General features: G+C 44.0%; 1 protein-coding gene across 1 annotated transcript in view; it reads left to right on the top strand.

The window, feature by feature from the left end:
- Positions 1–1,137: 1,137 nt before the first annotated feature.
- Positions 1,138–16,704, top strand: part of CNTFR (ciliary neurotrophic factor receptor) — a gene marked incomplete at its 5' end in the record, with an annotated part of 105,607 nt that continues 90,040 nt past the window's right edge. Inside the window, one exon of the mRNA XM_015827259.1 lies at positions 1,138–1,368. Within this exon, the coding sequence (XP_015682745.1) occupies positions 1,138–1,368 (231 nt within the window). The remainder of the gene's footprint in view (positions 1,369–16,704) is intronic.

The following is a 16,704-nucleotide window of genomic DNA, read 5'->3' as shown; positions in this document are numbered from 1 at the left end:
AATAATAATAATAATAATAATAATAATAATAATAATAATAATAATAATAATAATAATAATAATAATAATAATAATAATAATAAAGTTGGAAGGGACCTTGGAGGTCATCTAGTCCAACCCCCTGCTCAGGCAGGAAACCCTATACCATTTCTGACAAATAGCTGTCCAGTCTCTTCTTAAAAACTTCCAGTGTTGAAGCATTCACCGCTTCTGGAGGCAGGTTGTTCCACTGGTTAATTGTTCTAACTGTCAGGAAGTTTCTCCTTAGTTCTAGGTTGCTTCTCTCTTTGGTTAGCTTCCATCCGTTGCTTCTTGTCCTGCCTTCAGGCGCTTTGGAAAATAGCTTGACTCCCTCTTCTTTGGGGCAGCCCCTGAGATGTTGGAAGACTGCTATCATGTCCCCCCTTATCCTTCTCTTAATTAAACTAGACATACCCAATTCCAGCAACCTTTCCTTATATGCTTTAGCCTCCAGACCTCTAATCCTCTTTGTTGCTCTTCTCTGTACCCTTTCTAGAGTCTCAACATCTTTTTTACATCATATTGACCAAAACTGGATGCAGTATTTCTTTTTTGTACACAATTTTTGTTGTTGTTACTGTTGGATCCCAAAGGTGCTTTTTCACAAGGCAACTGGACTTTCTTGTTTTTCTTTGAAGACATTTCGCTTCTCATCCAAGAAGATTATTCTGCTCTGACTAGCTCCTTCCATTCCCCACCATCCGGTCAGAGCTGAAGAAGCTTCTTGGATGAGAAGTGAAACGTCTTCAGAAAAAAAAACCAAAAACAGTCCAGTTGTCTCCTGAAAAAGCACCTCTGGATAACTGTGATCTGGATGACAGGGAATCTCCATAGACATTAATGTTGGATGTATGTTTTTCTCTGTTTTGCATTTTATTCCTGTTGATAAAACATGATAAATAAATATATATATATTAAAAAATCATGATTTGCTCCTTTAATCCTGCAAGAAATTGTAGAGTAGCAACAGAGGCTGGAGAATGTCCTCCAGTTACATGTCAATTTTTGAATGTAGGAAACTCAAGACTTTCTGCTGTTGATGAACTAATAAGCCCATCTCCTCCCCACTGCCCCAAGGAGATAAATATCTTATTTTTCCTTATCTTTCTACTCCAGAATCCCACGTCCACTACGCGCAGTTGGGGACCGATGTGACGATACCATGTAGCTCAGTAGACCAGGGGACGCCTGTCACCTGGACGGCCAACAGCACTGATCTGGATGCTTCCCATCTCAACGGCTCCCACCTTGTCCTTCGGAATGTGGACCTCTCCCACAACGGACAGTACTCTTGCTATGAGGGGTCTTCGTGGCACCTCAAAGATCGGGTCAACCTCAAAGTTGGAAGTAAGTACCATGAGGTCATTCACAAATGGGTTCTGTGCCAGCCTGGCTGTTTGGGATTTGTGAACCCCCCCCCCTCAGCTGATGTTGTGTCTTCTTCAGTTGTTTCGTTGTTCATTATTATCTGAAGCTGAAACTCAAATACTTTGGCCACCTAATGAGAAGAGAGGGTTCACTGGAGAGGACCCTAATGTTGAGAAGGTTGGAAGGCAAAAAGAGAAGGAGACAGCAGAGAATGAGATGGTTGGATCGACACAATGAACAAGGATTTGGGTAAACTCTGGGAGACAGTGGAAGATGGATGGGCCTGGCGTGCTATGGTGCACGTGGGTGTGAAGAGTCAGAGATGACTTAGTGACTCAACAACAATTATCACCTTCTTCATTCTCTACAGTGAAGAGATATACTGTTTTTTTAGAAAAGCAACTAACAAACTAGGTGCATAAATGTACTCAAAATCAGCACATTTGGACTGAGCTGAGATTGTGATAGCGGCAAATATCTGTAGCTCGGATGGAGGATGAAGATGAAAGTTGATTCTCCGAGCTTGTGGATTGGTTTCTGAACGTTTCGTTACCAGGCTAGGTAACATCTTCAACGGAGTTTAGGGGATGTGAGTGTCGGTGTTCTGCTTATAAAGGCTTTGTGTGGTTAGTAGGTCTTGTGATGGGGGGGTCACATCAGGTGTGGGTCTAGTGATAGATCTTGTGATGGATCTTGTAATGGGTCAGGTGTGGGTCACATCAGGTGAGGGTCTTGTGATGAGGAGGTCACATCAGGTGAAAGTCATTGAGAGATGAAATGCTGGTTCAGTAGAGGGGGATGGATCTTGTGGTGGGTCAGGTGAGGGTCTTGTGATGGATCTTGTAATGGGTCAGGTGGGAGTCATGTCAGGTGGGGGTCTTCTGATGGGTCTTCTGATGGATCTAGTAATGGGTCAGGTGTGGGTCATGTCAGGTGAGGGTCTTGTGATGGGGAGGTCGCATCAGGTGAAAGTCATTGAGAGATGAAGTGCTGGTTGCAGGGGAGGAGGATGGATCTTGTGGGTCAGGTGTGGGTTATGTCAGGTGAGGGTCTTGTGATGGGTCTTGTGATGGATCTTGTAATGGGTCATGTGTGGGTCATGTCAGGTGAGGGTCTTGTGATGGTCTAGTGATGGATCTTGTAAGGGTCAGGTGTGGGTCATGTCAGGTGAGGGTCTTGTGATGGGTCATGATGGGTCAGGTGTGGGCCACGTCAAGTGGTGGGTCTTCTGATGGGTCTTGTGAGGGTTCTGGTGATGGGTCAGGTATGGGTCATGTCAGGTGGCGGGTCTTATGATGGGGAGGTTACATCAGGTGAGAGTCATTGAGAGATGAAGTGCTGGTTGCAGGGAAGGGGTTTGGTTGCATGGGTTGGTTGAGGGTTGGTGCCCTCACTGTTGGTTGTGCGGTAGATTTGAATTCTGACAGGGTTCATAGGCTGGTTGTAGGTCGATGTGTCTATTGATGAAATTGCTTGTGGAGTGCAGGCAGGAAGCCCTATACCATTTCAGACAAATGGCTGTCCAATCTCTTCTTAAAAGCCTCCAGTGATGGGGCACCCACAACTTCTGGAGGCAAATTGTTCCACTGGTTGATTGTTCTCACTGTCAGAAAACTTATTTTAGTTCTAGGTTGCTTCTCTCCTTGATTAGTTTCCATCCAGTGCTTCTTCTCCTGCCTTCCAGTGCTTTGGAGAATAAGTTGATCCCCCCTCTTCTTTGTGGCAGCCCTTTAGATATTAGAAGATGGCCTCTAGTCCTTCTCTTCATTAAACTAGACACACCCAATTCCTGCAACCGTTCTTCATATATTTTAGCTTCCAGTCCCCTGATAATCTTTGTTGCTCTTCTCTGGACTCTTTCCAAAGTCTCAACATGTTTTTTACATCGTGACAACCAAACCTGGATGCAGTATTCCAAGTGTGGCCTTACCAAGGCTTTATAAAGTTGTACTAACGCTTCACATGATCTTCATTCTATCCTTCTCTTAATGCAGCCTGGGACTGTGATGGCTTTTTTGGCAGCTATAGCTTCGATAAACGCACATGCGTGGTAGATGATAGCGTGCCCTATGACTCTTGTATTGCTGAGCTGAGATTGTTAAATTGGTTTGAGGACCTACCGTATGAGGTAGATGAAGAGCCTCCAGGATAAGAGCCTTGAGGCTCTTCTCAGGGCTAGATGGGACTGAGATCAAGAATGTGAATCTTGGTCTGCTTGGCTGGGCCAGGACTGGGGGGTCCCTGGATGATGTCCTGTTGATGAACTGCAGAGTTGATGTTGTTGACCTGGAGAAAGCCAGGTACCACACACCCTTCCAGGATCTGGTTTTTCAGAGTCTAGGCTGGTTGGGGTCAAGGTGGCCCGCTGCGATGTCTTGGGAGTAATTGTGAGATTACAGGGAGTCCTCAATTTACGATCACAGGTGAGCCCAAAATTTCCGTTGCTAAGCAAGACAGTTGTTAAGTGAGCTTTGCCCCATTTTACCACCTTTCTTGGCACAATTGTTAAAGGAATCACTGCAGTTGTGAAGTTAGTAACATGGTTGTAAAATGAACCTGGCTTCCCCATTGACTTTGCTTGTCAGAAAGTCACAAGGAGGGATCGTGTAACTCTGGAACACTGAAGTAGACCGAGAAGCTTCAATACCACTCTACAATGCCTTGGTAAGGCCACACTTGGAATACTGCATCCAGTTTTGGTCACCACGATGTAAAAAAGATGCTGAGACTCTAGAAAGAGTACAGAGAAGAACACCAAAGATGATTAGGGACTGGAGACTAAAACATATAAGGAACGGTTGATGGAATTGGGTATGTCTAGTTTAACGAAGAGAAGGACGAGGGGGGACATGATAGCAGTGTTCCAATATCTCAGGGGCTGCCCCAAAGAAGAGGGAGTCAAGCTATTCTCCAAAGCGCCTGAAGGCAGGACAAGAAGCAATGGATGGAAACTAAGCAAGGAGAGAAGCAACCTAGAACTAAGGAGAAACTTCCTGACAGTGAGAACAATTAACCAGTGGAACAACCTGCCTCCAGAAGCGGTGAATGCTCCAACACTGGAGGTTTTTAAGAAGAGACTAGACAGCCATTTTTCCAAAATGGTATAGGGTTTTCTGCCTGAGCAGGGGGTTGGACTAGATGACCTCCAAGGTCCCTTCCAACTTTACTATTATTATTAGAACCGAAGCAGCTTCTTGGATATGAAGCAAAACGTCTTCAAAGAAAAAACAAAGTCCAGGTGCCTTTTGAAAAATCACCTTTGGGACTGATAGTGACCTCTTCATGGCCCAATTTTGACCATCTGCTGGTTAGATTGTTGGGCACCTGGTTTTAGGTTGTTGTTGGTTAAGGCCATGTCTCTCTGTCATAAAAAGACATCAATCCAAGATCTGGTTATGGAAAAACAAGATTTGGCTTTCTGGATGCTTTTCCATTTTGTCTGTCACGAAACACACAGAGGAGACCTTAAAACATCCCATCATTTCCTCTATCTCTGTTTAAAAACTGGAATGACTCTATTGTTTTATAGGGCGAACTGAATTTGCTATTTCCCCAGGGATCCTATCTGCACCCAGCAATGTCTTTCTTTTGATTTGGTCAGCCAGATAAGTAGAGAACTTCATTTCTTGTCACTGTTATTTGCTTCCCTGCCTCCGACACCCTTTGGGAAAATACATGTTTCAAAAAACCACATTTTCTGCAATGAAAATAGATGCAAAGAATTAATCCGGCTTCTTCGCAGTTTCCTTACTCTTTATTTGTATTCCTGAGCAGCAATATTCCTTTTGTCCATCTTGTTTTCCTAGTTCAGGGGTAGGCAACCTTGGCTCTTTTATGACTTGTGGACTTCAAGTCCCAGAATTCCTGAGTCAGCATGGCTGACTCAGGAATTCTGGGAGTTGAAGTCCACAAGTCATAAAAGAGCCAAGGTTGCCTACCCCTGTCTTAGTTGGTTGGCTGCATCAGATGGAAGATAGCAGATAACAACTTGACTATTCCAGAAGAACACTAGATGGCAGCATAGAGTTCATTTTCTGTATCCCTTTTCTGCCATCTAGTGGGCATCTGGATTTTATTTATTTATTATTTATTTATTATTTATATTTATATCCCGCCCTTCTCCTTGCGGACTCAGGGTGGCTAACAACCAGATAAAAATGCAAATCCCAAAACTACAGATTAAAACATAATTAAAAACAAATATTAATAATTGGTCTGATTAATTTAAAATTACTTTAAAACCCCCATTAAAAATTTTTGCAGCCTATATTTGGGCCTCTAACCCTTTGCCTGTCTTTGAAGAGACTGCCCTCTCCCCCTTCACTTAGGGGGCATCAGGGTCTGATCTGCATAGGGGCAAGGTTGTTCCAGCACTCACCCCATGGAGGATGTGAGTGAAAAGATGCCAAACTCCAGAGGCTTCTTAAGGACAGGGCTGGCCTCCTGGAGACGGTAATGCACTTAAGTCTGCATGCCACAAGTTAGGTGAGGCATTTTCAAAGAAATTGATTTTAGTGGGCAGAATGCTCATTTAATAGACACATGCACTCTCTTCCAACGCCTGATTAATGCCAGAGCCTTGGATGAAATGTACCACAACTTTCAAGAGTCAGCACAGCCAGATGGCTAGGAAGATGGATTTAAGAAGATTCAATTGTTATGCTGTCTTTCTCGAAGGCCAGTTAGTGTAAAAGTGAATTTTCACACAACCTGTTACCGGTTCTAACCTTTGCCAAAATCAAAGGTGGAAAGCAACTGAGCTTCCCACCCAATGGAGGGTCCTTCGGTCCATTGTAGAGTGTGACAGGAGGAGGCAGCACAATAGTTTTGAATCTGGATATCTACAAATAGAGCTTGGTTCTCATACTCAACAGTTCCTAGAATTCTTTCATGATGGCTTCTTTGCTTTTCTACAATAAACTGTTCTTGGTTTGTTGGATGACTGTCCCAGTTCTAGGATGGTCTGTGGAGATGTCTGTCATCTTATGCATGCCTGGAAGAAGGGAACATAGAACATAGAATAATAGAGTTGGAAGGGACCTTGGAGGTCTTCTAGTCCAATTCCTTGCTCAAGCAGGAAACCATATATACCATTTCAAACAAAGGGCTGTCCAGTCTCTTCTTGAAGACCTCCAGTGATGGAGCACCAACAACTTCTGGAGACAAGACATTTTACTGGTTGATTGTTCTCACTGTCAGGAAATTTCTTCTTAGTTCTAGGTTGCTTCTCTCCTTCATTAGTTTCCATCCATTGCTTCTTGTCCTGCCTTCAAGTGCTCTTGACTCCCTCTTCTTTGTGGCGTCCCCTCAAATACTGGAAAACTGCTATCATGTCACCCCTAATCCTTCTCTTCATTAGAATAGACATACCCAATTCCTGAAACCATTCTTCATATGTTGTAACCTCCAGTCCACTGGACTGGAGCTGGTTAATTAAGAGCTAACCCCCATCTTTCCCCCTCCCTCCATGAGTCCAGCTACCCCCTTCTCCATCTCCTGCTAATGATTTTATTCTATTGGTATAGTGATTTTATTGGGCATATTTATCTGGTCCCTCGCGAAACAAAGCCCACTACTTCTTCCCAAATGTCCTCCTCAGATGAAGTCCAACCTGGAGCCAAGCCAGCACCAAGGACAGCTCCCCCGGGTCGCAGCCCAACTGCTCTTGGCTGGTCCCCTCCCAGCTCAGATTCAGCTCTGGGGTTGCCTCCAAACTAGCCCCAGCCTTTGATCCTACAGAGGTTACTGGGGAACTTCCTTGCAAGAAAAGGGGCTGACAATTCCCCTTGGAAATCAGGCTGGGGAGGGACCCTCGGAGCCTTCCAGATCTCCTTTTTGCTCCAGATTTGGTTCTGAGATGAAATGAGATGGTTCTGAGATGGCCAAATTCCAGATTTCCCATTGCAACCAGACTGTACATTGCACGGGTCAGAAGGAGAGCTGAGAAGATGTCTGCAGACCCTGCATATTCTGGACATAAATGGTTTCACTCCTGTCCTCCTGGCACGGTGCTATGGGGCATTGCATGCCAAAACAACTAGATACAGAGACAGACTTTTCCTTCATGCGATCACTCTGCTGAACACCTATTTCCTACAGTACTGTCTTATGTCTAAGGATGTAGTATGGCTGTATATTATCATTATCCTCCCCTTCTTCTTTACTACCCCCCTCTTATTGGTATTGTGATGAGATGATGATGATTACTCTGTTGCTTTACATGTACACTGAGAGCTGCTGCAGTGGAGACAAATTCTTTGTGTGTCTAATTGCACTTGGCCAAATAAAGCTATTCTGTTCTGTTCTGTTCTGTTCCATCCGTTCTGTTCCATTCGATTCCATTCTTCTATGTTCTATTCTATTCTTCTCCATTCCATTCCATTCTTCTATTCCATTCCATTCCATTCCATTCCATATTTTCTATTCTATTCCATTTTCTATTCTATTCTATTCTATTCTATTCTCTATTCTATTCCATTTTCTATTCTATTCTATTCTATTCTCTATTCTATTCCATTTTCTATTCTATTCTATTCCATTTTCTATTCTATTCCATTTTCTATTCTATTCTAATTCTATTCTCTATTCTATTCCATTTTCTATTCTATTATATTCTATTCTATTCTCTATTCTATTCCATTTTCTATTCCATTCCATTTTCTATTCTATTCTAATTCTATTCTCTATTCTATTCCATTTTCTATTCTATTCTATTCTCTATTCTATTCCATTTTCTATTCTATTCTATTCTATTCTATTCTATTCTATTCTATTCCATTCCATTTTCTATTCTATTCTATTCTCTATTCTATTCCATTTTCTATTCTATTCTATTCTCTATTCTATTCCATTTTCTATTCTATTCTATTCTATTCTATTCTATTCTATTCCATTTTCTTTTCTATTCTATTCTATTCTATTCTATTCTATTCTATTCCATTTCATTCCATATTTTATTTTCTATTCTATTCTATTCTATTCTATTCCTACTCTACTCTACCCTACCCTACCCTACCCTACCCTACCCTACTCTACTCTACTCTACTCTACTCTACTCTACTCCATTCCACTCCCTTCCATTCCATTCCATTCCATATTTTCTTTTCTGTTCTGTTCTGTTCTGTTCTGTTTCTACTCTACTCTACTCTACTCTACTCTACTCTACTCTACTCTACTCTACTCTATTCTATTCTCTCTACTTGGAGGCAGGATGTTTGTGCTGCACAATTTGGAAGAATTATCACCCCAGAGTCTGCCTGATGCAGAGAGGACCCAGCTGGTCTCCGAGTTGTTTTCATTCTCTCCTGCTCTCCTTTCTGCTCCTTCCCGACTTGTTCTGTGAATCCAAAACCCCCTCCACGAACTCTTTGGCAGAGGGGCCGGATGCTGCCCCCCTCCCCTGCCGTTTCTCCCCGCTGCAGAGCAGGTGGAAGCCAGCATCGGTTCCAGGGCTGGGAAGGCTGGCAGAAGGCCACCCTCGACAGCCAGGGAGAGCGAAGGGCTCTCGGGTGGCTCCCTTCCCTGTCACCTCCCTGCAGCCTGCCAATCTGTCACTAAAGAGCTGGCAGTCGAGAAGGAAAACGTGGGCTGCTTGACAGAAAGTGACATGGAAAAAGCCAAGCCAATCAACAACAAAACAAGCCCTCCAAGCTGGAAGGCAATCCAGAGATGGTGGGGGGGAATTAAAAAATGACCCACACATTTGGCTTCCGGTGGTTTGGGCCCTGGGTGGGCAGCCTGATGTGCTCCCCCCCCCAGCTCACCCCATTATAAAAATTAAAAGAGGCACGCACCTCGGTTGCACCTAATTGTGTCCCTTGGCTGGACTCCAGGTGCAACTGAGGTGTGTGCTTTTTTTGTGTGTGAGCTCCTTCTTCCAAAACTCAGCTCAGCTGATTTTGGCATTCCCGTTGTGATTGGCAAGGCTGCTGCAGAAAACACTGGGTGGTAAAGACGCTCACTTTCTCCGCTGAGCAAGTACGAAGTGGATTTCAGCAGAAGGAAAGGGAGAGCAGCCAAGCTGAGAGGTGGGGGCCGCTGAGCCACCCCTTCCTTCCCTTCCTTTGCCTTTTCCTCCCCTCCCTGTTCTCCCCTGCCCTTCCCTTCCATAGTGCCATGATTAAGAAAAAAAAGATGTTGAGACTTTGAGTGCAGAAAAGAGCAGCAAAAATTATTAGGGGACTGGAAGCTAAAACATACAATGAATGGCTGCAGAAATTGGTTATGTCCACTGTAGGGTTTCCTGCCTGAGCAGGGAGTTGGACTAGATGACCTCCAAGGTCCCTTCCAACATTATTATTATTATTGTTGTTGTTGTTGTTGAAAAGAAGGACTAAAGATAACATAATAGCATTGTTCCAATATTTGAGGGGCTGCCACAAAGAAGAGTGGGGGATCAACCAATTTTCCAAAGCACCAGAAGGCAGGACAAGAAGCAACGGATGGGAACTAATCAAGGAGAGAACCAACCTAGAACTAAGAAGAAATTTCCTGACAATGAGGATAATTAACCGCTTTCCTCCAGAAGTTGTGGCTGCTTCATCACTGGAGGTTTTAAAGAAGAGACTGGACAGACTTTTGTCTGAAATGGTACAGGGTCTCCTGCTTGAGTAGGGGGTTGGACTAGAAGACCTCCAAGGCCCCTTCCAACTCTGTTATTACTGTTATTCCCTCTCATGCCCCCCCCGTGCCCTTTGAGGTTTATTCCTTGTCGTTTGCAATGGCATCTGCTGGGACACAGAGGGAGGGGGTGTTTTTTTATTGCCATGTTTGTTTGCTTCCAGCGTGAAGTTCCCTTCAGCCTGATTCTTGTTTACGGTACATTTTGAAGCCTACATGAAAATGTGTGCCTGGATCCAGGCAGAAGTCTCCGGGGATCTGTTGTTTTACATGCAGATTCCACTAAGATATGCAAACAAATTATAACTCTGGAACTTTCTCCTCCGGAGAAGGGGAAACGCCAAAAAGGAGAGGCGGGAGCTGTTTAAAAATTTATCCCGTGCAGCTCGGAGCAGACAGAAAGAGAGGGCTTATTTTTTCCCCTTTATAAGAATCTTACAAGATCTTATAAGAAAGATCATTAGGATAGAAGCAGTCCTTGTCCTACAGCCATTTGTTTAGTGCTTATTGTTCGTCGTTATAACGGCGCTGAAAAAAATGACTTCCGCTTACGACAGTCGTAGTATCCTCACGGTCATGTGATCAACATTCAGATGCTTGCAACTGGCATGTACTTATGACAGTGGCATCATCCTGGGGCCAGGTGATCCCCATTTGCAACATTCCCAGCTGGCTTCTGACAAACAACGTCAAGGGGAGAAGCTGGATTCGCTTAACGACCCTCTAATTCACTTAGCAACTTTAGCTTTTTGCTTAAAGTCAGGCGCAAGTCACTTAACAAAAGCCTAGCGTAGCAATAGAAACATTGGCTCCAGTTGTGGTTATAAATTGAGGACTCCCTCAATTCAAACCTCTTTCGTAGCATTTGCTGCTACTGACGGGGGGCCTTTCCTGTTTCCAAAGAGGATTAGATGAATTAAAGTGCAACTACAGTTGCCTTCCGCCACTTTGGTCACTGATGCTCAGCAGAGTGCAGAAGGCAGCGAGAGGTCCCGCTTATGTCCTCACAGTTGTGATGGTGGCTCTCTGGGGCCTTTTCATCTTCCTGTCTGCACAGGTGGTCCTTGACCTACGTCCACAATAAAGCCCCCAATTTCCGTTGCTAAACGAAAATGAGTTTTGTCCCATTTTACGAACATTTCTTGCCACAGCTGTTAAGTGAATCGCTGCAGATGTTAAGTTTAATGATACAATTGTTGTGCATCTGGCTTCCCCCATTCGGACTTTGCTAGTCAGAAGGTCACAAAAGGGGATCACGTGAGCCCAGGATGCTGCAATTGTCATAAATTTGAACCAATTGCCAAGCGTCCGAATTCTGATCACGTGACTATGGGGAGGCTTTTGGGTGTTTTGTGCTTCTTAGTAGCAGAGGGATTTGGAAAAATGTAAAGGTTTAGGAAGTTTGAGGTTGTTGGCTAGGTTTATCCATCTGTCCGTCCATTTGTCCGTCCGTCCGTCCGTCCGTCCGTCCGTCTGCCCGTCCGTCCGTCCGTCCATCCATCCATCTCTATCTATCTATCTATCTATCTATCTATCTATCTATCTATCTATCTATCTATCTATCTATCTATCTATCTCATTTATACCTATCTATATGTATATGTATCTATATCTATTATATCTATATCTGTATATATCTGTCCATCCCCCCCTCTCTATCTATCTATCTATCTATCTATCTATCTATCTATCTATCTATCTATCTATCTATCTATCTATCTATCTATCTATCATCTATCTATCATTATCTATCATCTATCTTTCTATCTATCATCTATCTTTCTACCTTATCTATCATCTATCTTTCTATCTATCTATCTATCATCTATCTTTCTATCGGTATATAGATATACCGATCTATATCTATCCATCATCTATATCTGTTATCTATCATCTATTTATCATCTACTATCCATCATGTATTTATTTGTTGATTGATTGATTGATCGATTGGTCTATCATCTATTTATTTAGACTTGTAGGACTGTCCATCTCAAAACCAGAATGCTGGTTTTACCCAATGTACAAATGACGCACGGTGCAAACAAGAGCATGCAAAACATTTCAAAACCACCAAAGCCAGGAAAAACCTGTGAGCAAGCTGGCTTCTTCCTTTGCATGCCCATCCATTTCTTTCCTTGGGAGAGGGGGGGGGGCGTCGGTTTCCTTCCCCAACGCTTGATCATCTTTGGCAGAGGAGGGATGAGCTAGTACTGCCTTGGTTGAGAAGGATGGCACTTGGGATAGAAGGGCATCCATAAATTAACCCCTCCTCCAGGAACCGTCTGTCTATCTGGGCACTTTGATTGATGGGGGATGTGGTGTAGAGGGTGAACTGTCGCCAGCCCACACCTCGAGGGCTGCAAATGGGGAAGGCTACCATTAGCCCGCAGTGGAATTTCACTTGCAGACACACACACACACACACACAGTTTCTGGCTTTCCTGTTCTAGATTAAGGGAAGCATTTGGTGGGCATTTTTGCTGGGTGGCTCCGCCCTCACTCAGTCTCTTCATTATGCACATTAGAAAGTAGACTAGAAGCACCTTGAACAGGAAGCCACAGATCAGAGATCTCATATAGGTAGTCCTTGATTTACAACCCTCCCTTTAGTGACCGTTCAAAATTACGAACAGCACTGAAAAAATGGACTTAGGGCCACTTTTCACGCTTAACGATCGTTGCAGCATCCCCAGGATCATGTGAACAAAATTCAGGCACTTGGCAACCGACTCATATTTACGACGGTCGCGGTGTCCCGGAGTCACGTGATCCCCCTTTTGTGACCTTCTGGCCAGAAAAGTTCATGGGGAGGCCGGATCCACTTAATAACCGTGGGACTGACTTAAAAATTGCAGTGATTCGCTTAACAACCGTGGCGAGAAAGGTCGTAAGATGGGGCAAAACTCACTTGATAAAACTCACTTGACAAATGGGATCCATTATTATTATAAATCAAGGACTACCTGTATTTAGCTTACGGGCAGTCCTCAGCTTACGACCAGTTGCTTAGCGACTGTTCAAAATTACGACAGACCTAACCCCAGGAGGTCACAACCCTGATTGGACTTTCCAATGGCTGCCCCCCACCCCTGCTTCAAGCAACCACATGATGCCATTTCGTACGCTTTGTCACCAGCCTGCACTTATGCTGCCCGTTTGCAGATCTCGTGGTCACCTGTACCTGATTGACAGCATTCACCTATACAGGAAAACACAGAAAATGGGATTCTATAATAATAATAATAATAATAATAACAACAACAACAACAACACCCCAGACTTAACAATTGTCAATAAGAAAGACAAAAAAGTCTGGATAGTGGACGTGGCAGTGTCTGGAGACAGCAGAATAGATGAGAAAGAACTGGAGAAGATAACAAAATACAAAGACCTACAAATAGAAATAGAAAGACTGTGGCAAAAGCAAGCAAAGGTAGTACCAATAGTAATAGGCGCCTTGGGTGCAATCCCAAAACAACTGGAGCACCACTTGAACACCATTGGCATTGACAAATTTGCCGTTAGTCAATTGCAAAAGGCGGCCTTACTAGGAACTGCTTCCATCCTGCGACGATATCTGTAATACCATCAAACATCCACGTCTGCCTATCCCAGGTCCTGGGTAAGGACTCGATAGGTAGACAAAATTCCAAATCCAGTCTGAACATCTGGCTGACTGTGGAATGATCCATAATAATAATAATAAAAGTTGGAAGGGACCTTGGAGGTCATCTAGTCCAACCCCCTGCTCAGGCAGGAAACCCTATACCATTTTGGACAAATGGCTGTCCAGTCTCTTCTTAAAAACTTTCAGTGTTGGAGCATTCACTGCTTCTGGAGGCAGGTTGTTGCACTGGTTAATTGTTCTAACTGTCAGGAAGTTTCTCCTTAGTTCTAGGCCAGTGATGGTGAACCTTTTAGAGACCGAGTGCCCAAACTGCAACCCAAAACCCACTTATTTATCGCCGGGTGCTGGGTGGGCGTGGCCCACTGGGTGGGCGTGGCTGTGGTGCTCATGGCAGGCTGAGTAGGTGTGGCCAAGGTGGGCGTGATCACCTCAATATTGCTTGTGGGGAGGGACACCTGTGGGGGCTGGGCGGATTGGGGGAAATCCAGGGGGTCTCTGTCAGGTGGGGCAGTGGGCAGGAGGCTCGTCCTGCGGGGTGAGGCAAGGCGAGGCGAGGCAGGGCAGGGGAGCCATTGTCGAAGGGCAAGGCGAGGCAGGGGCTGGGGTGGCTGCTGCCTGACACCATCGGCCCCTGCACACAGAGGCCAGCGAGTGCATGGGTACTGGGATACATCCAGCCACGTGGACCTCGGCAAGTTAGCGGGCGGCTGGTTGAAGAGGGACGGTTGCCATCTCTGGGGCATGGCGCGCGTGCCTACAGAGAGGGCTCTGAGTGCCGCCTCTGGCACGTGTGCCATAAGTTCATCACCACTGTTCTAGGCTGCTTCTCTCCTTGATTAGTTTCCATCCGTTGCTTCTTGTCCTGCCTTCAGGCACTTTGGAGAATAGCTTGACTCCCTCTTCTTTGTGGCAGCCCCTTTCAATGAATATAAATGGATTGAATTCCCCCTGCAAAAATGAAAAAAAAATTTTACACGACTACGAAAATTAAAAATGGATATAGTTTGTCTCCAAGAAGCACATATTAAAAGACAACATTACAAACTGTTGGAACAACCGAAAAATCAGGAAACTTCACAACAAAAGAAAAGAGGAATTAGCTTTATATATTAAAGAGACGATGAACCCCAAACAAATCTATGCAGATGAAGAGGGAAGAATATTAATGGTGGAAATAATGTTAAATCAAAAACCGATATTGATGGTAGCAATATATGCTCCTAATAACAAACAAGAAGAATTTTATCAAAAATTGCAAAAAAAAATAGTGGAATATCAAAACATTTGTTTAATGGGAGACTTTAATGCAATAGTGGATGGAAAGCTGGACTACAGAAGTAGCAAAATAGGAGGAAAAGGACGGAATAAAGTACCTAAGATTTTCTTTAAAATGGCAGAAGAAATCTGTATACAGGATATATGGAGAGAAAAGAACCCCAAAAATATCACAATATACATTTTACTCAAACAGGCACAAATCACGGTCTAGAATTGATATGATATGGCTATCCCCTGAATTAAGCACAATTATACAAGAGATTGAGAACGGCTTAACAACTTAGTAGCACAAGTTACTATTATAATTCCGGGGTCAATTATGGTGGTAAGTTGAGGACTTCCTGCATTCATCTTTCAGATGATCCACAATGACCTTGAAAAGAGTTGAACTAAATGGGGCACGAGAGCAAAACCCCTGGGCATTTTTTTCTTCTAATATTTTGCGTTCGGTGATTAAGAAGCTGCTGGACAGAGGATTTGGCCCAGAGTGGAAGATCAGACTCATTAGTATGGAAATGGCAGAGCCGTCTGAGAAAATGCCAGCCAAACTGGAAGGAGGGGTTAAACGAGGGTGTAGCTTGGAATCCTTGCACATCGGCATAAGCTTGGCCTTTGCCAAGATCCATGAAGTTTATCTGGTCGTTCCCTGGGGGAAAATAGCAGTCTGGGCAGATTCTTGCAACATGGGTGGCAGACAAGGAAGTTGCTGGCTTTAGCTATTCATGGGTGGCTCTGACCACAGTGGAGAAAATTCTCCTAAAGAGATGGACATGTAAATGGTAGATTCTGAAAAAAGCTCAGCACCCAGAGGTGGCAGAGACTCTAAACCCCACTTCCTGAGAGATAATAATAATAATAATAATAATAATAATAATAATAATAATAATAATAATAATAATAATAATAATAATAATAATAATAATAATAAGAAGAAGAAGAAGAAGAAGAAGAAGAATAAAGTTGGAAGGGACCTTGGAGGTCATCGAGTCCAACCCCTTGCCCAGGCAGGAACCCTACACTATTTCAGATAAATGGCTGTCCAGTCTCTTCTTAAAAACTTCCAGTGTTGGAGCATTCACCACTTCTGGAGGCAGGTTGTTCCATTGGTTAATTGTTCTAACTGTCAGAAAGTTTCTCCTTAGTTCTAGGTTGCTTCTCTCCTTGATTAGTTTCCACCCGTTGCTTCTTGTCCTGCCTTCAGGCGCTTTGGAGAATAGCTTGACTCCCTCTTCTTTATGGCAGCCCCTGAGATATTGGAACACTGCTATCATGTCCCCCCTCGTCCTTCTCTTTGTTAAACTAGACATATCCAATTCCAGCAACTGTTCCTTATATGTTTTAACCTCCAGTCCCCTAATCATCTTTGTTGCTCTTCTCTGTACTCTTTCCAGAGTCTCAGCAGTGCAACAAGCAATGTACTAATGTAGTTAACAATGTTGAGCCAGTATGAAAAATGCAGAGGGCAGGGGAGCAGTTTTTCAGTTGTGATCTCTGAGCCAGCGATCTGCACCATCAAGCAACCCGCATGGATCTTTACTAGAGGGGGAGAAAAATCCATTAGGAGTTCAGCTCTGTTGTGTCATTTATTTCTCCACAGGAATTTAAATGTCTTCCAAAAAGGTAAACATGATGTCAAAAGTTGCAGCTGGGTTGAAAAATGAGTGAAAGGGTTTTTCGGCCTGCGCACATGTGCTCAGCAGATGCACCCACATCCCCATGGTGCACAGAAGGAGTTGTCCTGGGGAAGGACAGCCCCAGCCCTCACCCAGGACACAGAGCCCCCCCCC

The sequence above is a fragment of the Protobothrops mucrosquamatus genome, unplaced genomic scaffold, assembly GCF_001527695.2.
Source record: "Protobothrops mucrosquamatus isolate PMUCROS unplaced genomic scaffold, P.Mucros_1.0 scaffold3581, whole genome shotgun sequence".
Classification (NCBI taxonomy): domain Eukaryota; kingdom Metazoa; phylum Chordata; class Lepidosauria; order Squamata; family Viperidae; genus Protobothrops; species Protobothrops mucrosquamatus.
This window is presented reverse-complemented; position numbering and strand designations above follow the sequence as displayed.